The sequence below is a fragment of the Tachypleus tridentatus genome, chromosome 12, assembly GCF_004210375.1.
Source record: "Tachypleus tridentatus isolate NWPU-2018 chromosome 12, ASM421037v1, whole genome shotgun sequence".
NCBI classification, from domain to species: domain Eukaryota; kingdom Metazoa; phylum Arthropoda; class Merostomata; order Xiphosura; family Limulidae; genus Tachypleus; species Tachypleus tridentatus.
Window position 1 is genome coordinate 110,124,889 of NC_134836.1, and position 26,556 is coordinate 110,151,444.

At 31.2% G+C, this 26,556-nt stretch overlaps 1 protein-coding gene across 13 annotated transcripts; it reads left to right on the plus strand.

The window, feature by feature from the left end:
* Positions 1-4,277: 4,277 nt before the first annotated feature.
* LOC143235292 (uncharacterized) lies at positions 4,278-22,406 on the plus strand. Of its 13 annotated transcripts, none has more exons than XM_076473300.1 (6): positions 4,278-4,712; positions 6,088-6,244; positions 8,806-8,918; positions 10,250-10,288; positions 14,513-14,690; positions 16,058-22,406. In XM_076473300.1, the coding sequence occupies exons 2-6, from the start codon at positions 6,151-6,153 to the stop codon at positions 17,725-17,727; spliced, it is 2,094 nt and encodes a 697-aa protein (XP_076329415.1). In that variant the 5' UTR covers positions 4,278-4,712; positions 6,088-6,150; the 3' UTR covers positions 17,728-22,406. The 13 variants fall into 13 exon arrangements, with proteins under 13 accessions (XP_076329415.1, XP_076329413.1, XP_076329416.1 ...); XM_076473298.1 differs by having other exon boundaries at positions 4,278-4,648; XM_076473301.1 differs by having other exon boundaries at positions 4,278-4,648; positions 6,093-6,244.
* The last annotated feature ends 4,150 nt before the right edge of the window (positions 22,407-26,556 follow it).

Here is a 26,556-nt window from a genome sequence, read left to right on the forward strand (position 1 = left end):
ACCTGGCCATGCTGGGCCAAAATGAATAAATTAACGTAGTCGTGATTATTGAAAAATATGTCTGTTACAGAAATATTTCTTTGTAATTAATGAACAATTGATATTTTTTGTCAAAATTCTTTATTTCATAATTCTGCAACTAGGCACAAATGTTATCAAATAATGGTTTAAAGCAGGACAGTTAAAAATGGATTATTTGTGATTTAAGTAAATAATTAAAACTAGTTATTTGTAATGCTTACTTGAAAATAGAACGCATTTTCGAAAAAATAAACAGTATACAATTTCACTAGAGAGCATACATTTAACTTCTATAGGTTCGCGTACAACCTGTTTTTCTTTTGTTTCAAATAATTTGATTTTCCTGAATTTTTATATGTAACAACGTAAAAATGCTACTTTGAAGTATTGGTATAAATGGAGGAATTATGAGAAAAAAAAACCATAAATAGTATGAGATGACAGGGAAACAGCAGACAGAAGAAAATAACAAAAGAGTGTGAAGTTAGGTATGAATGATAAACCTAACATTTAACATGTTAGAGTAAAACTAACAGTAGAGAAAGAAATTCAAAAAGTAATTTATTCTGTCAAAGCGTGGTTGTAAAGTAACTGAATCACCTTCGTGTGATTTAACAAAAGGAACAAACGATATTTTGAAGAAAGAAGACGAAATGATTTTTAGAAGAGTAGTATACGACTGCGGTAAGTGTGTCATGATTGTAAGCGAATTATACACAAGTAACTCATGCAACAGAAATGGGTAAAATGGTTTAGTTTGACAACTGAAATTCGAAAGTGCACTTTTGACAAGAAAACGAGAGCCGTATAGTATTTATGATATTCCTATTATCAGTATAGAGTAAAGAATATGTTGTACATATCTTAAACTAGTTTCGAATGTATATATTATTTTGAAAACACGTGTAACACGTCAGTAACACTTTAGTCAAACAGAAGTAACAGTTCGTCACATGGTCTTTCTGTTCTCGCCATATCATCGGGACAGCAAACGGCATTGTATTTCGAGTGCCTCTGTGCCAAGCTCTCAGGCAGACAGCACATGTCGCACAACAAATGTTAGGCGCCCATTCCTGGTCTTGATCACCAATTTTACAGCTAAAGTACAGATGATATGCTTTCTTCACAAGAGCAGTCATTGAGCGTCTTTGATGAACAAGCGTATACTCGCCACAAATATAGCAGAATGTATCGCGGCCGTTACGACATTGACGAGACATACTGACCGACACCAATCGTCCTGTAAAACGTCTATAACATCTAATTTACTTGTTACAGTGCCACTGAGGCAATGCAACGACATAGCAAGAACTGATTAAGGTAGAATTTGAACGATAAAGAGTTGGATGATTGTTTAACGTAATATGAATGTGCATTACTGCCAAAGGAGATGCAAAAGAATTGGACGGAATGTGGTAGTGGTAGCAAAATGGGAAACGATTATTATTAGATTACTTCTATTTGAAAAAATAAGTTTATACGAAATATTTAAGCTTATTAACAGAGAATGAATAAGTCTATAATGAATCGCGAAATAAAAACTGGAAACAAGTTGTATTATAGGAATATAAATCATTGTCCAGTAATAGTCATTTGATGTTTCGAAGTTACTTCTCTTACTCATCTTCGCCAAAAATGGAATTTGACAAACATGTTATTTGAAGTTGTAAGTTAACTTTTTACGTGTAAAGAAAGATGTGTTGATAACTGTAATAGTAGAATTACGCTTCCATATTTTGTCAAGAGTTATATTTGGCCAGCTATCGTAGTATCAGCATTTAAACTACACTGCAGAACAGGGGTAGGCAATTTATTTTCCATAGTGGCCACAACTATGGGTAATGAAAACAACGTTGGCCTGACTATTAAAAAATTGAAAGATGTTAAATTAATCAAATTAATTGCATTTCAACAAACTTTCAGTGTGAAAATTGATGGGGTTTTCATCAAATTTGGTTTAATATCTTTGCTTAATGAGCATCTTAGCTCTGCCTCTAAATTTATGTTAGTAAGCCGAAATCTGTTTCTAGACTTGAGAAAATCCAGCGTAGAAAATGTTGACTCACACACCCATGTGGATCCAAACATAGAAAATAATTTTGAAATTGCTATTTTTAAATTTGGAAGATTCTCATTTATCAGAATAATGAGCCACATCTCTCTGATAGAATAGGCCCAGCATGGCCTATCGCGTAAGGCGTGCGACTCGTAATCCGCGGGTTCGCGCCCGCGTCGCGCCAAACATGCTCGCCCTCCCAGCCGTGGGGGCGTTATAATGTGACGGTCAATCCCACTATTCATTGGTAAAAGAGTAGCTCAAGATTTGGCGGTGGGTGGTGATGATTAGCTGCCTTCCTCTAGTCTTACACTACTAAATTAGGGACGGCTAGCACACATAGCCCTCGAGTAGCTTTGTTCGAAATTCAAAAACAAACAAACACTGATAGAACATTTTTGTTTACCTTTAATATGTTCTACACTTTGCAGGGTAAGCATCTCGTCTTCAAATCCATACTTAACCAAAGACAAAAAAGATGTAATTTCCTTACTGAAAGTTCCTAAGCCAAATTGAAATGGATCATGAAAAATTTAAATACCAATTTCAAATTTTTAAATTCAGAGAAACGTTATTCACAGTTTTGAGATAGATTTTTGACTTAGTTTGCATAGAAATCATAGTGATTATTATTTTCTAGAAAACTATTAAATTTTGCAAAATGTATTAATTCATATTTTTTTTGTAGTTCTTCTGCAAGGAGGTTTAGCTTTAATTGAAATTCATGAATAGAGTATGATTGCTCTCTTATTTTTTCACCTCTTCCCTGAAGCTTCGAATTCAAATTATTCAAGTGAGCCATCATGTCGCACAGAAAGTGAAAAGTACACTGCCATGACAAAGTTTCAATTTCAGGGAACTTTTCAATCTTACCTTTTTCAACAAGATACTCATTTATTTGAGAAAATAAGGAAGTAAGTCGTTCCAAGACATTTCTTGTACTTAACCATCTTACATTTGCAAAGTCAGTAAGATCATCAAAAGTACAGTCACTGCTTTTCTTCAAATACTCAACAAACTGTCGATAGATGAGAGAGCTTCCACTTCTAATATAATTAATAATTTTTACATTGTCCATCAAATTTTTCAGTTCATCACTTTTATACATCTGAGCACAAATATTCCTGATGCAAAATGCAATGGAAAGATAGCAGCATGAATTTCATATTATTTTCGATTAAATGCTGCTTCAAAAGAGAAAGAAATCCTAATTTAGCCCCAGTCATGGCGGGAACACTGTCTGTTGTGACAAAACCAGTTTTCAAAATCCAGATTGAATTTTTTGACATTTCAAGAAATGTTTTAAAGATGTTTTTCCACACCTTCGATCTTGTAATCCACAAAGGCCAAGCATTTCTTCCATCACTTGAAGATTTGAAGTTACATATCGAACCCATAATATCAACTGTTCAGTGACACTAACATCTGTTGACTATTCTAATGCTAAAGATAAATGCAAACATTCTTTTGTTGCTCAAGCAACTTATTTTTTATGTCTTTCGCTAACTTTAGCATTATGCAGACAATTGTTCTTCAACTTAATTGTAAATTATTTACTTTTTGAAAAATATCATCATTTATTTATGAATCATAATTCTCCAACAGAGTTTTAATGACCACAATCAATATTTCTTTTACTAGTTCAGCATCAAAAAAATGATTTTTAGCAAGAATCCAAGCTACTTTATAGCAAACTTACGTAACTAGTTTTATCGATGATAAAAATCTTTTTAGGCCTCCTTTTGTTCATGAAGTTGTGTTTTCAGACGGCTAATTTCATTCATATGATCTTTGCTATCAACTGGAAATTTTACATCAAATTCATTGTGAAAATTGTTAAAGTGTTCCTTGAAGTTGTAAACTTTATTATTCCTAAAAACTTTGTCACACAAAAGACACACTAGCTTATTATTTGTTTCAATCACTTCAACTTCCAACTTTCATTAAATTCTTGTTTCACGTTTTCCCAGTCACGCGCCATTCTCTTTTCAACAATAATGCCAGAAACAATTAAATTGTCTTTATTTTCTGAGTGTTCATCATCATTTGGATTCTTTCGTTTTCGAATTATCCACTCATCCATATTATGGGATTAAAAACAAAATACATGTAAACACTTGAAATTGCACAATAAAAATGTGTTTGCAAGCGCATGCAAAACAACGCACCCTCGATGACAAACATCTGAACCAGATTGACGTTACAAAATGGGCGGAGTCTGTGTCAGTGATGAAGCGTGAGGCAGTAGAGAGACGTGAGGCAGTGTAGTTAGTTAGTGATGTCGAGAAAACTTACTTCTAGAGAAATATATACGTAAAAACGGCTCGTTTGGGTTGAGAAAATATTTTATGTAGAAGAGAGAACAACGTTTCGACCTTCTTCGGTCATCGTCATGTTTAACGAGCCGTTTTTGCATATATAGTGTAGTTAGTTGCTGAGTACCGAAGCTGCGGTAAAAAGTAAATAATCGAAAAAGTTTATTCCCAAACTCGATCTGGCCATAATTGTGCTATCTACTGACCACATGAGACCAGTGGCCATGGAGTTGCCCACCCTTGCCATAAAGTATAGGTTGATTGAATATTGTATTGATATTGGTTGCTGTTGAATGTAACTTGTGAAATCAAGAAAGAATGTATGATGTCAAATAATTTAATACTGATAGTTATCAAAATAAGAAGCTTTATGTTAACCTTAATGTTAAGGAATAGTAGATATTCTTACGGGTTCCAATGAGTCTGAAAATCATATAATATTCCAGTAGAATAGAAAATACTAGCGTAATGTACTTGGAATTCTCAAAATGCTTGTAATGTAATCGAGCTAAATGGTGAACATTGTAATTTTGTAGGAGATTTTTCAACAAACAAGTGGCCATATTGAAATATTTATTCATTTATTCCACCAAATACAAAACTTCATTGCTTTTAAAAATAAAATTTTGTAAGGTTTAAAAACTTGTGTATATGTATATAGTAAGTAATATGAAACAATATATAACTGTGTTGTGGCCTGTCGTTGATAGTGTTTGTATTTTGATATGTTTTTTGACCTGTACTAGTGTAGCTTTAAATCTTTTCTTTTACAGTGTTTTATCTGTTATTTATATAAAAATACGGAAATTTAAAACAGATTTTTAAGGTATAGTTTCAACAAGCAGAGCTTGCTTATTATTTGTTTGCCTTTTCTCTCTGTAAGTGAGTCTTAAGGTTGTTTTCGTAGATAAAGTAAGTGGATTTTTGTTTGTGCGGAATAATGGATTTTGTTAATTTCCATCAAGCTTTCCTTACTAATTATCAACAATCAAGTTCACAAAAAAATCTTTAGTTTTTCCTTCATGACATATTTTAACTTAATTTTTTAGAAAGCTTATGATGTTGTATTTTGGTAATTATTCTGTTTTGAATTATGGAATGACAGAAGTGATCAACAGTTCAAGCACTAAATGTTTTAAGTGTTTCAGTAGTTCTAGTATTGTCATGTCTTAGTGTAGTTTTGTATATTGGTATATTTACTCAATAGATTAAAGACATGAATAAAATATCAGAAAGAACAATGTACTATGTTTTTAAAATTCATGCAATTTTATTTTGGTTGTGCAGAGTAAAACTTGTTTATTTTGTTGGCAATTTTTCACCAGGTTTACCTGACATCATCAGGTGATATTCAAAGAACAGGTAAACCTGGTGAAACATTGTGAATAAAACAAAAGTTTTTACTATGCCTAACTAATAACAATTTGTATGAAGAGCAAAAACTGCCTTCCAGTAATTACATATCAGTTTGAACTGTGTGGAACTGTTAGCATTAGTTGTCATGGTATCTTATGAGAATTACTGTTTCAAAACTTTTATGTGAAAATTATGTCATCATTTTGGTATACAGATATAAAACTGATGACAATTTTTTCATGTAAAAATGTAGCAAAATAATGTCAACTTAGGGATTTGTAATTATTTAAAACTTGTTACCTTTTAAAGGATGTAACATTTTAATCTGTTTCTCTGTAGTCTAGATACAAGTTTTGATGAGGACATAAAGTGAAGCTTCTGTATAATTGTAGAGTATTAAATATGAAGGTTGAACCATTTTCTGAAGAGGAACAGGATGTTTTGGTGGATAAGAAACTGGAGAAAAATGAACATGAAACTTTCACAACAATGAATGGTAAGCAAATATATTTAGAATGTAAATGTGTTCTTCATAACATAAATAGTGTTAAACTTACTTGTTTTAATTTAATAGCATTTTTAATTTTTTAATTATTGTTTCATAATTTTTGTGTGATATTATTTCAAGTCTTGACATGTATATCACTAAAAATGTTTCATTCTTGTTATGATAGTCCTTGTTCAGATAAAGTTGAATCTATTGTCACTTTCATAATCATATTCTATTGTGTCACCTGTGAGTGAGGTTAAGCTGAGAACTTTCAAGTGTTAACTGAGATGAAGGATTAACCAACTATGTACTGTTAGTAAATAGCTCATATGTGATTTTATCATTGTGAGATTTTTCTTAATCTATCCTTATTCATTTTTTCTGTACTAGTGGTTTGAGAACGGTCATAATTATACCATTTCACCTGTGTTGCTGTTTCAGGCTCAAATGACTAAGCTTTGAATGTTCTTGATGCTGGCATCATACTTATTAAGAGTTTTACATTTATGCACTTTATACAGTAATTATTAGCTGTACTGCAAGCTTCTCCTTTAATAGAGACTGTATTCCTTATCTCACAAAAGAAACCCACATATGGTTCTTTGTCACTCATTGATAAATGTATTTCAGTCAGACTGTGGGTTTACAACATATGTTACATACATCACTGTTAAATAAGGAACACTTAATGTCTATTTAAACAAATACAATAACATGGATAATGGATATAATTTAATAAATAATTATCTGGCTTGTTGTCATTGTCCTTTAAGTAACATTAGAAGATATATTTCATGTTTGTTATTTCCCTTTCTGACACTTGGTTATTGAATCCCAAGTTTTCTACTTACAGAATCCATTTTTGGCCTTTTGCTAACGAGGAGTCAGTTCAGTATTTAACCCTCGTTTCACCAGTAGGTCAAAATGCACATCACTACTTTCTCTTGAGCTGCATTCATAAATTAATAAAATTGTCTTTTTGTTTTATGAATAAATTTGACATCATATCATAGCTAATAAATCACATTTTTGATACAATACTTTGCCTGTCTGACATAATAACTATTCTTATTCATTGCTTCTTCCTAGGAAACACTGTTTTTTGTCACCACTACCCTTACTTGTTTACACATGGTAAAGTTGTACTATAGCATGCAAATAAACATGCAAACATTTTCCACCTATACGAGTGTGATAAAGTTCCAGGTGCAGCTGGTTTCCTGTGTCCTGTAGAGCTCAGTTTTCACTTTGGAATTTAGATTTCTAGCATGCAGAAGTGTTTAGCTTTTCATTGTTTTTGTTTCATTTTTAATTGATTAACTTAAAATTAACTCAGTTATAGATGCTATTGTAATTTTTTCAAATTTTGTTGTTTTTTATGGAATATTTTATTCACCAACTCAAGATTTTCAGAGTGTTTAATTATTATAACTTCTGTTATGATTCTCACCACTGTACAACAATCTGTTGGTTCTATGGCCTTGAGTTTTACTGTTTTGAAGAAGAGGTTTATGACTTAGATCTCAGTGAATTGGAATTACTTCCTTGGTCTGTTGTTTTTCTTTACTCAAGGGCAGTATATGTGGATTAGTTGATATTTTGGGCACTTTTGTTTTTTTGCACATCCATCCTTTGTCATGCAGTTCTGGGCCTTGTCTATGGATGTTCCCACATCTTTATCCACCTTTCTTTGTCATAAATTCCAAGAAAAGTTACTATATTTTCTCATCATTATATTTCTTTCCTCTCCAAAGGCCCCCGCTAGTACAGCAGTAAGTCTACTGATTTACAACATTTAAAATCAGGGGTTCAATTCCCTCGGTGGGCTTAGCAGATAGCCCAATGTGGCTTTGCTGTAAGAAAAATGCACACCCTCTCCATATTTACTGAATAACCCTTGGAGTTGGATAGATAGTGGCTTATTCTCCAATAAATTTGAGATGTTTAAGATGTCACATCTGCACTTCTGTGGTTTTTTCATAATTCTGATTTGGAAAGGATAGTATGTACATTTTACATTCTTTTACTTTCTTATTAAATGTTTCCATTGAAACAAGCTTACATTCTGAAAACCATCTAACTCTTTTACTTTTTAATGTGGGTCTGTTGACTTAGGTGGTTGTTTTACTTATCAGTTATGGATTGCATGTAATTCAACTCCAGCTAGGCATGGCCAGGTGGTTATGGTGCTTGACTTGTAATCTGAGGGTTGCAGGTTTCTATTTCAGCAAACATGCTTGCCCTTTCAGCCATGGAGGTGTTATAATGTGATGGTCAATCCCACTATTCACTGGTAAGAGTAACCCAAGAGTTCACAGTGGGTGGTGATGACTAGCTGCCTTTCCTCTAATTTTTGTGACAACAACTATGTGCATGATAATCCAGAGTGTATTTTAAGAATCTACTCTTTACTAAAATTTGATAATCTTCTGTGGACCAGTATATTATGTAAAAAATTATATAAGAGGCCATATTGTTAATTATAATGTTTAGATTTTGATTATTTATTGATGCACACATTACATTGTGGCTTATTATAGAGAAATCTGTATTGTTTGTATTTCTAGCTACAGGAAAAACCCATCACTTTGAAGAAAGATCTCCACATACCAATTTTAAGTTTGATGTGATAAAAGAGGAAACCGAAGATGTCTATGATGGAGATGAAGATACAGTGGAGGTAACTTGTACGTTAAAACACTGACAGTTGTGTTATTGAAGAGAATATATAGTTGTAATGTGTCTTTTTGGACATTCTCTTGAGCCTAATTCTTCATTACATGATTGTAGTTACAAGCTGAGAAAATTCACTACTGGTTTGTTACACTGTTACAAATAAATTGCTTACAGATCTTTTTGCAACACTGATATTGTCAGGTCACAAATATTTAATTGTTAATGCTTCCATAGAACATTCTGTAACCTTTATATTAATTACTTAAGCAAATCTCATTGTCTGTGTAGAAAATAATATAAAATACTAGATTCTTCTTCTGAGTATAAATTTCTATTATCCTGTGTTGAATCAGCCCTGGTACTTGTAGTGATTTAGCATGTTGTATTAAATTAGATCCGGAACACCACCACATCAATTCAGTCCTTACATCGTGATGATCAGTCTGACTTCATTATATAGTAATACAGCAGAGCTTCTTCTATAAAAGGATCTGTTGTAAGGTTGTGATGTTCCATCCTACATTCCTTGTTTATTCCATCTAGTGCACTAGAGTGATGATTTACCACCACTTTTTAAAAACAGTTCAGTTCCATAGAACTCTGCAGGCACTACATCTAGTGTCTTGATCACTATGTCTTGGAATGAAATAGTTTGGTTACTCATTTCTTCCTTCTGCTGCATGAGGTATGTGAAAGTTGAACAAATTTGTTAGGAAAGTCACTTCTATACATGTGAGCTTTGTTGCTGTTGAAGCAAACATTCTTTTTAATTATATTGTGTACTTTTGTTGGGGCAGATGGGTGATTCTTACAGCGTATGTTTTTGTTTCTAAATTTTCTATTGTTCAGTATTATACTTACTTCACCTAGGGCTCAACTTGTTGCATATCTGCCCAAATAGTTTTAGTTCTAGTGGGTTGATCAGTTTTTTGTCTTTACTTTCTTGTGAGGCTTGATGGATTCCAGTGACTTTTTTCTGTAAGTTATATTTTTGGTGTATATTCATAAAATATCACAAGAATTTTCTAGAAAAAAAGAAAATGTTTTTAATTAAGTATTTGTCATAAAAAAATTGTCAATATGTTTCTATTTAAATGGAATAAGAGGAGTAAGTGTTTACTGCTTTTAGTGGAAAGTGATCTTCATATGAAATTTAAAAATACTTTTTCTTAAATAAATTAGTCTTTATTATTATAATTATTATTATCAAAATACTATATTTCATTTCTTATTTTTTCTACTGTAACTGTATAAGGGCTTGTTCAAGTTTAAGTGACTTTGTCATTACCATAAAAATGTATGAAATAAATTTAGACTTCCTTTATTTCACTCTAGACTGACTGCATATTGTTTATCCTAAGTACTTTAAAGCATGTAAGTATCTTATTTAATTCTGTTGTTTTAATGACCTTTGAACTATGTTCAATGAATAATCCCATCTTGTAAGTTATTAAGCATATGGAGGATGTTCATCTCAAGTTACCATCTTGAATGACCCAATTTTAGTTGCTTTTAAAATATTAAGTAAACAGTATACACGTAAAACAAGGAACATCATACGTACTTGTGTCTTGTTTTTCTCTGTCAATGAAATCTAAGATTTTCATTCATACTAATGATACAAATATACTACATTTTTATTAAATCAAATTGTACTGCCTATCACCAGGTGAGTATTATGATCAAACAAACTTTGCCATCTTCCTTATTAGTTCTGGAAAATTTTAACGAACACAATCCTGAATGACATGATTCAGATACTGATGTCTGGGTCAAGTGTAAACTCTTGGATGATAATATCTTTTTTGTTTGCTGTTGCTTGTGTACATATCTTTCTTTTACTGCCATTACTCCCTCCATTTGCTCCACTTCTTTCCCAAATGATAGCTCTGGAACGTGTTGATAGGTTTTTCATCTTTCAGAGCTTTAGTCATCTGTTAACCTCTTGTCTGTTAACAACTTGAGGGGAGTAGTAAGTGACTGTTGTCAAGGTAGCTATTAGTTTCATTTTTTAAAACTTCAAGATATTCACCATAGTATTATCATCTATGCTGGTATGGTAAATGCTCCTCTTTTATGGTTAACACTGCGTGTGATTTCCACAGATAGCATTTCATTATCTACCATATGATTTAGCTTTAAACTTCAATGAGACAGGCCTTCCTTGCACGGAAGCATCTTGGTATGATCTTTTTTGTTCTTAATTATGCTTATGACATTATATGGAGGACTGGCATAATACAGAACATTTATTACTATCGATTGCATGATCACTGACCCATTTGTATTGATTTCTATCTGTATGGCCATCTCAGGTACATGAAGTCCATAATGTATAACTTCAAATTTCCCCAACATTTTGTCTGAATAGACTACAGAAAACAGTTTCATGCTTTCTTCTTCTAAAACCATTTACATGGATTCTTTAAGCAGTGGGAATTATACCCTAAAATGTGCAAACAAAAAAGGATGAAATCAAAATTGGTGGCCAGATTGGTTCAACTTTGGGCATGATGCGTGGGTAAAACAAAATATATGGCACAGCTAATTCACTAATGTTATAAGTGTGGGTTCAAGTTTGGTTGCCAGTTGTGATTTTATCCCTTTAACCCTATTATCTTATATTTTAATGCATCTGTCATGAGGTTTTATTGTCTTATATTAAAAATGTTATTAAACCACTCTTGCAATAAGTATGAAATTACTCGCTATAAAATTGTAATTATGCAAACAAACCATAATTTTTTTAGTCTTCAATTTTGTTTAGCTACAGAGCTATTAAATAGAAAATCAGGATTTAATAGTCTTCTTTTATGGTTGATTCTATATTATCTATAATCATTAAAAGCCAAGGTTTTCACCTATTAGTTGATATATAATATTACTTTTGTTCTGAAAATGGAATTGTCATTTTTTTTCAGAGAAGCTTCATTCCTATGAGAAAGATAACTAGCTTGGACAAATTTGTTATGGCCTTGTTACATGTAAATAGAATTGTGATAATTAGATGAAATTGTCTGCTTCTTGCAGGTTATTGTTCTCGTGTTCTTTGGTGCATTATTTAATTAAATAAAAGTTCAGTGTACTTCTACCATTAGTATAAAATGTTAGGGTAAAATTTCATCACAATAAGAAGTTAAGGAAATATTAGGTAAAATAAGTAATATTATAAAATGTCTTATAACGGCCTACACATGAGTGACTTGTGATTAAGCTAATTAGATAGCGTAATGTTCTGCAACTTATAAATAGCAAGACTAATAATTGGATGTGGTTCAAAAGGCAATAAAACAATAAAATGTAATTATAAATAGATGTATACTGTTAGGAGTTTAAATCTACTTATTAAATGTAGTTTGATGTCACAATATGAAATCAGTATAGAAAAAAAAGGGCAATTTGTTATGTTTTCTGTGTTTTCATGGTTATGAGGTGAGTAAAGTTGTCCAACCTTTATAGATTTAGGGTAGATAAAGGGCAATTTGTTATGTTTTCTGTGTTTTCATGGTTATGAGGTGAGTAAAGTTGTCCAACCTTAATAGATTTAGGGTAGATAAAGGGCAATTTGTTATGTTTTCTGTGTTTTCATGGTTATGAGGTGAGTAAAGTTGTCCAACCTTTATAGATCTAGGGTAGATAAAGGGCAATTTGTTATGTTTTCTGTGTTTTCATGGTTATGAGGTGAGTAAAGTTGTCCAACCTTTATAGATTTAGAGTAGATAAAGGGCAATTTGTTATGTTTTCTGTTTTTTCATGGTTATGAGGTGAGTAAAGTTGTCCAACCTTTATAGATTTAGGGTAGATAAAGGGCAATTTGTTATGTTTTCTGTGTTTTCATGGTTATGAGGTGAGTAAAGTTGTCCAACCTTTATAGATTTAGGGTAGATAAAGGGCAATTTATTATGTTTTCTGTGTTTTCATGGTTATGAGGTGAGTAAAGTTGTCCAACCTTTATAGATTTAGGGTAGATAAATAATGAAGTTTTACTTTAAATAAACATTTCAAATGCAATTAAATATTTTTAGAGATTGTACAAATGAAATACTAGATAAAGAAAAGCATTTTTATCTTATCATAAAAATCACTTTCCATACATAGTTTAAAACAAACATTCAACATATATACATTTTATTTCTATTATTATTATTTAGAATACTTCACTAGAAAGTGAGACTTTGTGTTTGTAAAATACTTATTACATTTATTGAAGGACTGTCATATTTTGTGAAGATATACCTTCTGCATTAAAATATAATAGTATCAAATCTCTAAAACCCTTGAACCAGAACAAAGAGATCATGTGGTTTGTCAGATTGACTGAGCTCTTGTTGTGAGAGTTAAATTACTAACTTGGTTCCTCTTCAGCTGCATTTTTATTTCACACCTTAGGTGTGTTTGAAGAGACAACATGACATTTTGTTAATACACTCTAACAAACTACGACAAGTAAGTGAAATTTGATAGTAACCTGTATTAGCTTTAGGATTGCAAATCTGTTATTCAGTACAGACCCATACTTTACAGAACCAATCAGATTCTTTAAAATACATGATGGTAACTTTTCCTCTTTAAAATAATGTTAGTAACTTCATTTTTTGCAATGCCATTGAAACTAGATTAACAGTTTTGTATTATAATACAACATTATCTATGCTATTTCTATGTGCTAATATAACATGATGCTCTTTAATAAGGATAAATTTAGCAAAAATCTGCTAAATTTGGAAGAGAATAGTAATGGTTCACCTGTATTATTCTTTAGAAAACCTAAGGTAGAAACTGTTAATCTTGTTTGCATGGACCAAGGAATACTTTTGTATTTGCGCATGGTTTTACACTATAGTTTCTTTAGATCAAAATCAGGTGTTTTAGAAAACCTAAGCTAGAAACTATTAATCTAGTTTACATGGTCAAAAGAATACTTGTGTACTTGCACATGGTTTTACACTATAGTTTCTTTAGATCTAAATCAGGTGTCTTTATTCTGACTGACTAAAAACTTAGAAACAGTTCTTTACTTTTAGGTGAAGCTGTTATAAAAACCACAAACTGATAACTCACAGGAATGTTTTAGTCAAAATTTAATGAGTTTTTTAAATAACTTTTCAAATGTGGCTTATATTTAAACCAAATTTGACATCTAATTGTAAATTGTAAACATCTGTTAGTATATCGTGTTTGAAATAAATCTATTGAAGGTAAATATGTTTTTCTACCAAGTAGTTTGCATACTTTTAATAAGGAAAGAAAAAAGAAATTGAATCAAAATTTGAATTGCTATATCTCACGTTTTATTGAATGAATTGTTTTGAAATTGGATGTACAGTAAAGCACATCCACTGAATGAATGTGTAGTGTATATTACCACAGTCCAAACTGTAGAAGGTGGTAAATACCTAAACTGTCATTCCTGTTAATAACACACTGTTTCCTGCGGGTTGTTTTGGCTACATGATGTTGATTCCCCTCTTGAGTTTAAAGAATTAGGTTTAATTATTATTTTATCACATTTTAAGCTCATTACCTTTGCTGACTTCACATAATTATAACACCATCCATTTATTTTATAGACATTAGAAGCATGTTGTTTGATTTCAGAACATCCATGTCCAAGTGAAAGCAGAACAGCCTGATCATGTGTTAGAAGGTGATGTTATTTCAAAGTTCAGTGACAGCAATGATAATGATCTGGATAGTTCAAGTTATAATTACACAAATGTGAAAATGAAAACTGAATTTCAAGAAGAAATTGCATCTGTGTTAGATAGTACATCTGGTAAGTACAAACATCAAAATGTCTAAGTGCATTAATAATGGCCCAAAAAATATATTAACTCTCAATAATTCTTGAACTTTATTAAACCAAATGAGACGAAATTAAGTTGAAGTCTACTTGTACAAATTTTATGTTGTTTTTCAGTTACCAATTAGGAAAGTAATTGCTATCTAAAATTTTTTTTTTTTTTGTGACAAGTTTAGAAGTGATCAAATGGCAACAAAACATTTAATATGAATAGGGAGGAAAGTAATTGCTATCTAAAATGAAACAGAAAGAAACTATAATCACTAGTCTTGCCTCATGGTTCATCATGTATAAATATCCTGACTAATGGCTGGAACCATTAAATTCAACATAAACAGAGAGTATATTTCTGTAATTTATTTGAACTGTGTCAAAGATAGTAATCAAATAACTTTTAATGAGAGGATTGTTCCTCAACTTGATGTAAAGAAAAGTAGTATATTGATAAATATTTTAGTATTGCTACACCTGAGCATCTGTTGATAGTAATTTATAAATTGTATATAGAACTTTCAGTAATTTTTGTGTGACGGGTTTTGAAATGATAAAATCCAAAAAAAAGCTTATTTGAATAAAGAGGAAAGTAATTGTTTGTGTAAAATGAAACAAAAAGAAACTACAATTGACCAGTCTCTATCATCATGGTTTTCCATGTATAAACTCTCTGACTGATGGTTAAAACCCATTTTGTGAATTAGTTTCAACACATACAAAGAGTATATTTTTATCATTTATTTATATAAATGTGACATATGGAATACTGCTATCCTTGTAGAATATAGGATTTGCATTTTGTGAAAGATAGTAATCACAAAGCTTTTAATCAGAGGGATTATATCTCTACTTGATAAAAAGAAAAGTAGTATGTTTATAAAATTTTAGTATTGTCTAAACGTGAGCATTTATATTAATTTTTAACTTGCACATAGAACATTGAACATAATATTAATTCGTATATTTAAGCAAACAGATCATTAGAAGATTTGATAATAATCAACCACTTCATATCGGAAAATTTTTAAAAGTTAAGATTTAAAGATACTAGTTAAAATTCCATTGCTTTTATCACTGTATTTTGTCATATTTCTACAGATGAACTTACTTTATCTACTAAAAACCTCCTCTTGAAAATGGATTGTTACCAACAGTTTGTTTCTAATTCTTTTCTGATTCAGGTATAAAGGTTTCTATTCAGTGTGAATGTATGCAAAGTGTGTCATAATCAGTTTTTAGCTTTAATATTTTCACATTGTTATTTATCGTATGAGAACATTAAATATATATCTAGAAGTTCATCAAAGATCTCAATTATCATCAACCATCATTTATATCTATTTCAGATGTGAAGACCTGCTGTGAAAGTCAGTGTCCTAGTTATCATGTTATAAAACAAGATTTCTTTACAGAAGTTGTGAACTCCTCAAAATCAAATAGTGTTATATGTGGAGAAACAAATTTAAATGGAAATAACCTAAACAAATTGAATATACCTCAGTGTAATAGTAAAACGTACAGTTATGTAACCAGTAGAAAGGAATTTAGAACATTGGAAAATCTAACACAAAAAGAGAGGATAGAATCTGGAGAGAAACCTTATCATTGTGCACTTTTAGCAAAACATTTTAAGAGCAATAGTCCTTCTGAACAACATCACAGAAATCACAGTGAGAGGAAAATTTACAGTTGTGGAATTTGTAGAAAACATTTTGTGTCAAGATATACCTTAAAATCACATCAAACAATACACACTGGGGAGAAACCATACACTTGTATAATTTGTGGAAAACAGTTTAGAAGAAAAGGTGAATTAAAACAACATCAAGCAATACATACTGGAGAAAAACCATACAGTTGTACAGTTTGTGGAAAACAATTTAGGCGAAAGAGTGATTTAAAAGAACATCAAAGAATACATACTGGAGAGAAACCTTACAGTTGTTCAGTATGTGGAAAACAATTTAGAACAAATAGTGACTTAAAAGTACATCATAGATCACATACTGGGAAGAAACCATACAGCTGTACAGTTTGTGAAAAAAAATTTGTAACAAGAAGTATTTTAAAAATACATGAAACAATACACACAGGGGAGAAACCCTACAGTTGTTTAGTGTGTGATAAACAATTTGTAAGAAACTCAAATTTAAAAATACATCTTAGAACACACACTGGAGAGAAACCTTACAGTTGTGCAGTGTGTGGTAAACAATTTGCTGGAAGTACAAACCTTAAAAATCACAGAAGGATACATTCTGGGGAGAAACCTTATTGTTGTGCAGTGTGTGAAAGACATTTTATATCAAAGGATTCATTAAGAAGTCATCTAAATACACACACTGGGGAGATACCTTACAGTTGTACAATTTGCAAAAGTCAGTATGGATCAAACTCTGCCTTGAAAAAACATGAAAAGAAACACACTGAAGAGAAAACTTACAACTGTAAAATTTGTGAAAAACATTTTGTAAGAAACTCAAATTTAAAAATACATCAAAGAATCCACACTGGAGAAAAACCTTACTGTTGTGAAATTTGTGAAAAACAGTTTTCTAGAACCTCAGCATTAAAAAGACATCACATAACACACACTGGGGAGAAACCATTCAGTTGTGAAATTTGTGGAAAACAATTTGCATCAAAGGGTGATTTAAAAAGTCATTTAAGAACTCACACTGGGGAGAAACCTTACAGTTGTGCATTATGTGGGAAATGCTTTGTTACAAACAGTACATTAAAATATCATCAAAGAATACATACTGGGGAGAAACCTTACAGTTGTGCAATTTGTGAAAAACATTTTGGAAAAAATTCAAACTTAAAAAAACATCAAAGAACACACACTGGGGAGAAACCTTACAGTTGTGCAGTGTGTGGAAAGTTCTTTACTAAAAATATTTATTTAAAATCACATCAAAAAACACATGGAAATAATATTTCATCAAGTAATAACTTAAAGAAACATGAAGAATACACCCTCTTTGAAAACCATAAATGTGTTCAGTTTTGTTGAAAATGCTTTAGAAGAAACATTAGAATGAGAAAATATAAAAATTATCCACTTGGAAGAAAGGTATGTAATATGTTGTAAGAGAGAAAAAAAAAAGGACCCTTTCATCCATTTCAGTGTCCACTACATTGAATGGATCCCTGCAATCTAGCCTTGATTGTCTGGAATTATTAGTGTTTTGCCAGGTAGCTCTTCTTCACATACTTATCTATTGGGAACTAAAATCAAGATACTGAATGTGGTAGGTAGATCACTCAAGAAGGTCTTACTAACTTATAACTTATTTTTTTCATTACCTACTTAAAGTACATCCTTATCAAACACAGCAACTTATCACTGAATACACACACTTTTCCATGGTGACTTTAATATTCTAATATGAACATAGATTCACACACTTCAGTAAGTCCCAGGCTTTATGTAAACAGACTGTAACCATGGTAGGCCTAGTCCTACTTTTTACATCAGTAGCATTGCACATGAGAACAAACCAAACTCAATTTTGTTCTCCCAGTCCTTTAATCAGCCTAGACAAAATAGTTGCATGGCAAACTCAGTTCGAGCATGACTTAAATAAAATGAACGGAAAGTACCACAATATTAATTATAAGTTCGGTATACAACATGAAAATGTGAGGAATTCAAAAACTAGTGTTCATAATTACCCTCCTTTATCTTCTATACATTACTGACAGTATGCTGGCATACCTTTGACAGTGCTTTTCATGTAGCCTCGAGACACAATATTCCATTCGTCTCTCAAGGTTTGCTGAAGATTCCCAATCTTGGCAAGGGAATTACTTGGCAGTCAGTGTGTATACTGTTTGGCCCATTCATGTTTGAAGTCTGGTTATTTTGCTTGTCACTCCATCACATCAATCCTGAGCTGCTCTAAGTAATCAGTGGATTACCTGACAGTGTAGGATCTGGCATTATCCTCTACTAGTGTGAAATTGTCTCTTATGGCACCTGCAAAGAAATCCTACAACAGGGTGTAGGATGTCATCTTAATACAGGTTTGCAGATAAGGAACTTTACTCATCAAAATTAGATCATTGCAATTTTTAATTATGAAATTCGCACTATTGCCAGCTGCATTTACTCTAGAGCTACAATACACGCAAACTTATTTACCACAATTGAAAAGATGAAACTAAAGTTTGTTTGTAAAGGGGATACAAATCTTGTTTGATAAAGCTACCAGTTGTGATGTAAACACAATTTACAGAACAGTGCTGTGTGGTGAAAACTGGGCCTTGAGTGCATCATCTGGCTTTTAATCAACATTCATGAAATCTGTTATGAACAGTTTAGTTAGATACATGGGTGCAGGTTGCTCAGTGAAGGTCAGTTTGAGGGCTATAAACATTACTCTGACACTTCTGTAATGTTAAGTTCACCAAGTAGCAGTTCTGTCTTTGGATTGTGGCACATGTATAGTTCTAACCTCGTCACCTAAAATATGATTCAGTGCATTACCAATATTTTCAAAATCTTTCCACTACTCTGGGGCCACATTAAATTCTGCAGTGACAGTTTTGTGTGTAGCAGAATATTGCAGCATGTGCACTGCTGGAGTTAACTCGGTCTCAGCTTAGTAGTGACTAACACAGTCTGTTAACATTAGAACCCTGAAAAAGAAACAAAAACTGACAGATTCTAATGAGCAACTTTAGCATTTACTGTAAATTCTTCTACAGATGTTAAAGAAGCCCATTTACAAAATTTATGTATGGATTTATCTGTAATGTGTGAACTACTCACCACTGAAAGATGAGCAGTATTCATTATCACACACCGTTTGTGTACTTCAGTTAGTGTTAGTACTACTTGCATTATTTTCACACCAGTGAGTTTTTGTTCATGCTTACTGTATTCTTGCTCTCTTAATTTGTTGAACTATATAATAAGCATAACTTACAAACCTTTGTACTGAATTATTTTTAATATCTTAAATTTATAATGCACATGTTAAAGATGTTTGATTTATTTTGTTCTGCATTTAGAAACATTCAAAGTTTTATATATAATTAGAAAACGTTCCACAGCTGATTGTTATATGGACATTATTTAGATCATGCAGACAGTCATTTAAACTGTTACTCTATAAAAGTGTAAGTGAAAACTTTAACATTAAAATTATATTATTATGGAGTTTACAGTTGTTCCTATTTATGGAATCTGGAAGTAATGCAGAACTGGAATTGAGTTGAGAAATAGGTTGTTTTTTCTCTCATACCATTAATTTTAAAATTTCTGTATATTTTTCTTATACTAATACTCTCTTTCTATTGTACAAAATATTTTCTACAAGAAATGAAAGGTTCATAATTGAAGAAAAATGCTTTGAGCTTCTACAAATATGTCTGAATTTGTATAATGTTTTATGGTGAAGCATAACTTTTGGAATTGTAGGTAAGGTTCATAAAATTAATTTTGTTAATTCCCACTAGATGAAAATTACTATTCAGTAAAAATTTATTTCAAAATTTTAATTAAAGTCAATTTTAATTAATAGTGTGTGACAAGCTTTTTCTAAGATTAACAAATTTATGGAAATGAATATTTAATCTACACTTAATAGAAGAAACAGATTACACTATAGAAATGGGGATTAATGGGAGAGATGTGTACTAAATATTTTAAGATTATTCGGTTTATCATTTTATTCTGATTTCGGTATTTGTAAATATAATTAGAAATAGTGATCACATTTTAATACTTTTTAACTTTTGGAACTTTCGTGTTAGTGTAACTGTATTACTGAAAGTTAAAAATATTTGTAATTATAAATTATAGTTAAGTGAATGAGATTGAATACAAAATGTATTTATCTCATTCGTTTTTCATAATTAATCTTATTAAACCAAAATATTTCTTGTGTTTATTTTTTAATAATGAGGCCATGTACAGCTATGTGCTATGTCTGTTGAAGGGAATTGAATCCCTTATTTTGCTGTTGTCCCATTGAGAAACAAATGAAAAGATCTTAAAAGTGACTTAGGTTCTCCTTTTCTGTGACTTTACCTGATAACCAACAGATTATAAAGTAATGATAACTTAAAGATCTAATAAGTAGGTTTATACCAATAATATATGAAGATGACTGATTTTTATCCTCTACATAACTTAGATGTTGTGTTGTTAAAAAAAATATATTTTTTTGATAATGATTGTCTAATGAAATTCCTTTTAACAGATATTGTAAAACATTTCTTGCAATTTATTTTCGTTATGATTATTTGATATATACAAGGGCAGGATATGTTTGATTAATTTTCTAGAAATTATATTTTGTAACAACTTTAATAGATTGAGTTGAACCTGGCAGGTAGTGTGCCAGACCATGGACCTAAGATTTCATGGTTAATAATTTATTATTGAAAAAAACAAAATAGAAATCACTCTTAGCCATGGATATTATATAAGAGTGTTGGTCAAATCTTATATTTTGTATTGACAACTGTTTGTCATGGATAGTGTTGCTATCTTCTATCCTTATTTAGTTTTCTTGCAAAATCCAACAAATATAGACTAATATGATCAATTAATTCACAAGATCCAATAATAATTGGTTAGTGTAATTCTATGACTATGTTATCTACAATTGGATAATATAACTTAATTGAATAATAGCTTGTGATTAGCAATTTTTTCTTTGCTCTTTGGCATTGCTGATTCTTAACTGTGCAGCCCTATTCAACTGGGATTTAACGAGAATTAGTTCTTCCATTATCAGTGCACGAGAATGTTATCTACATAAAATACATGATACATGTGATAAAACAGAATATGATAGTATGAAGTTTAACAGGAATGAAACTGTTTTGTCAGTGCATATTATGATATTTCTTATAGTAGTCATGTTAATATAGTGTATCCAGCTGCTGTTTGACTTATGGTTTATTGACTTAAACATAGAATGTGTCCAGCTGCTATTTGACTTGTGATTTATTGACTTAGACATAGAATGTTTAATATGTTGGGATAAAATCATTTATTTTTTGAAGTTTATTAAATGATGGTTATTTCAATAATAGTTAATTGTATGTCATAGTAATCTATAGGTTTAGAAATATTTTGTTTGATAACTATTAAGTATATTTTACTTTTGAAAATTGTCACTGGTTAATTTTCATATCTTTGTGATTATGGTGTTTATGATGTGACTTTGTGTAAGCACCAAATGCAAATGTAAGATTAGAATAAGAAAATTTGAAACAATAAGTAATAAATTTTTATAAAGATATAAAAAGAAGGTATTGACTTAACACATGTATTGAGAAGTGTAGCTATTACAATACCATTTATTTGTAATCAATGAACAATTGGTAGTTTTTTATAAAATATTTTATGATACAAAAATTATGCACTAATATTAACAAATAATGGTCCAAAGAGGAATAGTTAAAATAGGCAATTTATTATTCAAGTAAATAATTAAAACGTTAGTAATTTGGTAAAGAATGTAATGCTTACTTGGAAGATAGAATGCATTTTCAAAAAATAAATATTATACAGTTTTACTGAAGAACATTTATTTGATTTCTAAAGTTTGAGCTATAAACAAACTTTGAAGTGAATTACATATTTTATGTGTAATAACGTTAAAATGCTACTTTTAAATAATGCTAATAATAGTGGCATAATGAAACAATAAAAAAACCCTTGTGATTCTTTCATTTTATGTGTTATAAAAGATTATTTAGTGTAGATATTATTATCTAGTTATTTTGTGCATGAATATATTATGTTTGTTTAATTTTTAGCATAATGGTGTTACAAACATACGATTGTTGGAAGTTTTGTTTGTAACATTTTGATTTAGAGAATATAGTAAATAGACAATTTAGTAATAACCATATAAATAGTATGGGAGGGTAATGACAAACAGACAGACAAGAGCAGAAGAGAGTAATGGCCAAGGAAAAAAAAAATCAGCGTAAAGTTAACTTTGGTAGATGTGATAGGCCTAACGTTTATTATCTTAGAGTAAGACAAACAGTTGATAAGGACATAAGAATAATAATTTTTTTCCATTTAATCGTGGTTCTCCCATTGTTGAATCAGCCTGAATGTAACTTGACAAAAATAGAAGAGGATATTTTGGAGAAGAAAGACCAAACGATTACTGGAAAAACAGTTGGCAAGTGCCCGACAATTGCGAGTTAAAAACAGGTAGCAAATGCAATAGAAATTGGGAAAAGTATTTCAGAGTGTGATAAGTAAGTACCTAAATTTTCTTAAGTACCTAAATGGGTCTAAGTGGACTTTGACAAGAAGACGAGAACCAAATAGTGTTTATGATGACACTGGATACTGTAAAGAACTTAATGTCTATGTTGAAAAGGATGTGTAAAACCGAACGAAAATGTATGAACGTGAAGCAAAACTTGTACTAGAAGGAGGAATTTCACTGTTTATTTTTGAACAGTGGAGGTGTTACTGTTTGCAGTTTTATTTTTCAAATAATTTTATTATTGTTCTTTGGTACTGTATTATTAAAATTTAACGTTTTACTGTAACTTAGGTTATGATTCTCAAGAGACAGTAATAGATAATCTATGCACTCTTCAGTCCTATCTCATATTTTTTCATACAGATTTGGATATTTTTAAATTATAACAATTTTCATTCAACTACCGACAGATAAGCCATGTTGTTTCCTGATCGGTCATTTGTATTGAGCAAAGATATGAATATATATTTATTTTACATTCTACAGTAGCTACCCCAAGATATATTGGACGAAGAATGAATATCAAAATAATAATTATGGAACATTATTAGCGATATTTATATGGTAAAAGAGCCTAATAATATTAAACCTTTACTCCATAGGAATCGTTAAAGCCTTCAACACATCATATTTTTGATCGATATCAAAACTTCTAGAAATTATGGTTTTCTATAAAACATAATTAAATGGTATTGCTTTGTTTTTGTTTGTTTGGGAATTTCGCACAAAGCTACTCGATGGCTATCTGTGCTAGCCGTCCCTAATTTAGCAGTGTAAGACTAGAGGGAAGGCAGCTAGTCATCACCACCCACCGGCCAACTCTTGGGCTACTCTTTTACCAACGAATAGTGGGATTGACCGTAACATTATATACCCCCACGGCTGGGAGGGCGAGCATGTTTAGCGCGACGCGGGCGCGAACCCTAAATGGTATTGCATCCTATCAAAAACATTGTCGTTACAAGTTCAATATTTCTTATACCCATTAATGTATTTCAAAATTTTCTTACACGTGTTCTGTGTTGCTATATGTCAGGTGAATCTGAAATGTATTAATTTTTGTTTTCATTGTGTTCACGTTGAAACTGACAATGGAACAGGTTCTATACCTAATTATGATGATTGATAGTCATGTGGTTAAAGAGCAGTGGTCAAAACATTACTTATAAATAAAAGTTTAATTCAATCCTATGTTACCTTTGTAAGTATCCAACCTGTTAGTTCTGAAAATATGAACCTAATTGAAAATCAGTATCAATGCGGTCCAGCGTGGCCAGGTGGTTAAAGCGCTCGACACGTAATCAGAAGGTTGCGGTTTCTAATCCACGTCGCACAAAACATGCTCGCCCTTTCAGCCGTGGAGGTGTTATAATGTTACAGTCAATCCTACTATTCGTTGGTAAAAGAGTTGGCGGTTGGTAATGATGACTAGCTGCCTTCCCTCTAGTCTTACAGTATTAAATTAGGGACGGCTATCGCATATAGCCCTTGTGTAACATTGCGCGAAATTAAAAAACAAACGTCATCAATGCCTAAGAGAACAAAGAACCAGTGTGTACGTCGTGTTTACTTTTATTACTTTGCTCAAACACACATAGGATTTATTTTATTATAACAGCGAACCACAAATCTCACTGTTCTGTCCTTCTAGCCACAATGTTGTATGTCTGCGAACTTACAGAGCGTAGGTAGCTTACCGTGAACAAACGATACATCTAGTTGAAAATAATGTTCTGTTGAAGAAAAAGTAGTCCCTTCTTTGGTTGGATATAACTTTTCGGTCTGCGTTTGAAAAGTAGATATTAGAAAGTTACAACTAGAATTTTATTCTAAAGCCAATAAGATATCACAAGGAAATTATTTTTATGTCATAATTAAGTAAAACAAATTGCTTCATGATTTTCGCGAGGAAGAATAAAACAATGTATTATACAATATCTTAAGTGAAATAATAATATCTTTTGATTATACTATTTCGAATTCGTGTAAAGATTGAATCTGCTTTCACGGCATTTTTAGTCAGTTTTAAGCAACAGAAAAGTTGAAGCGAGGAAAAAAGATTAAATATTTCTAAATTTCTAGACCATTTGGTTAGGGTAGTAGAATCGGAATATGCGGGTTTTAATCCCCGTAGTATCAAATATGGTCGACTCTTTCAGTTGTGGGTCAATATAATGTAAATATAAATATCACTCTTTGTTAGGAAAAGTGTATCATAATATTTTGCGATGTTCATTAGCTGCCTTCCATCTACTCTTTCACGTCTTTGATAGGGACGGGTAGCCTTAGTGTAGCTTTGCGCTAAATTCAAAACAAATCTGAATACAAGTATTACGGGATATTTAATTTAGCAGTGTTTTGTAGTTCTTAAATGATTGGCTCCCCCAGTGCACTGCTCAGCGGTGCGGAGTTACAACGCTAGAAACCGGGTTTCGATACCCGTGGTGGGCAGAGCCCATTGAGTAGTTTTGTGCTTAATTCAAAACAACAACTTAAATGAATGAATGTTTTGTGATAATTTTTAGATACTATAACTTTGGGTAATATGTCTTTTAGGGTGATATATTCTATTTGGCTAATCACATGACAGAAGACCTGGATATACCACAGATATTATAATATTGGTCTGTATCTATACCGATAAATCGGCATCATCAGTGAAGATTCATACGTACCACGTAGAAAGCTATGATTGTACACATTACTTCTACTGATTCTACTGAAAAAGTTTAAGTCGATTTATTACAATAAACACCAACATAATTTACAAGCTAATAAATTGTATTATTTATGTGTTATTTAACAAGAGCAATAACATTTATGACACATTATTTATTAATTTGTAGTTAAATTTATAATTTCAACAAGATAAATATTTAGAGTAGGCTGTTTGTTTAGAATTTTCGCACAAAGCTATAGTAGGGTTATCTGCGCATGTTTTCCCTTATTCAGCAGTATGAGACAATACTAAAGGCAACTAATCACCATCACTCTTCGACAACTTTTGGGCTACTGTTTTACAAAATAATAGTGCGATTGACTGTCACTTTATAAGGGTGATCGGCTTTGGTTCGTCGTCAATTCATTTTTTTTTTTTTCATATTTGTTGTATGTATATATGGTATAACATGAAATTATATTAAGAGTAAATTATTTCAAAATATTGCATTCAAGACAAATGAGAGGTTTGTATAAAAACTCATTGCATTGTGGTTTTCACACTTGTAACCAATTCTTTAAATAATTGTTTCTTGTTCGTTAAAGTACACACAATCCATTTATTTATTTACGCATTCTGAAATTTATTTAAAGTAAATCTGTTATTTGAACAAGAGAGTTAATATAACCGATTTTGAGCCGCGGCAGAGTAGCTCACAGAATAGCTCTGAGTTTAGTTTATTTTATAAAGTATAATATTTAGCTCATAGCTCCATCATTTCCAGAGAAATTGGAGATATAATTACAATTTTAGATTTTATGGGTCAAATTTTTTTTCAGTTTTTGTTTTTTATCTCGTCCAAAGTATATTGTGTTAATTTATTCCATTCCTGTCTAAAATAATTTCAGTTTGAGTTAGGTTGTAGAAATCCTTG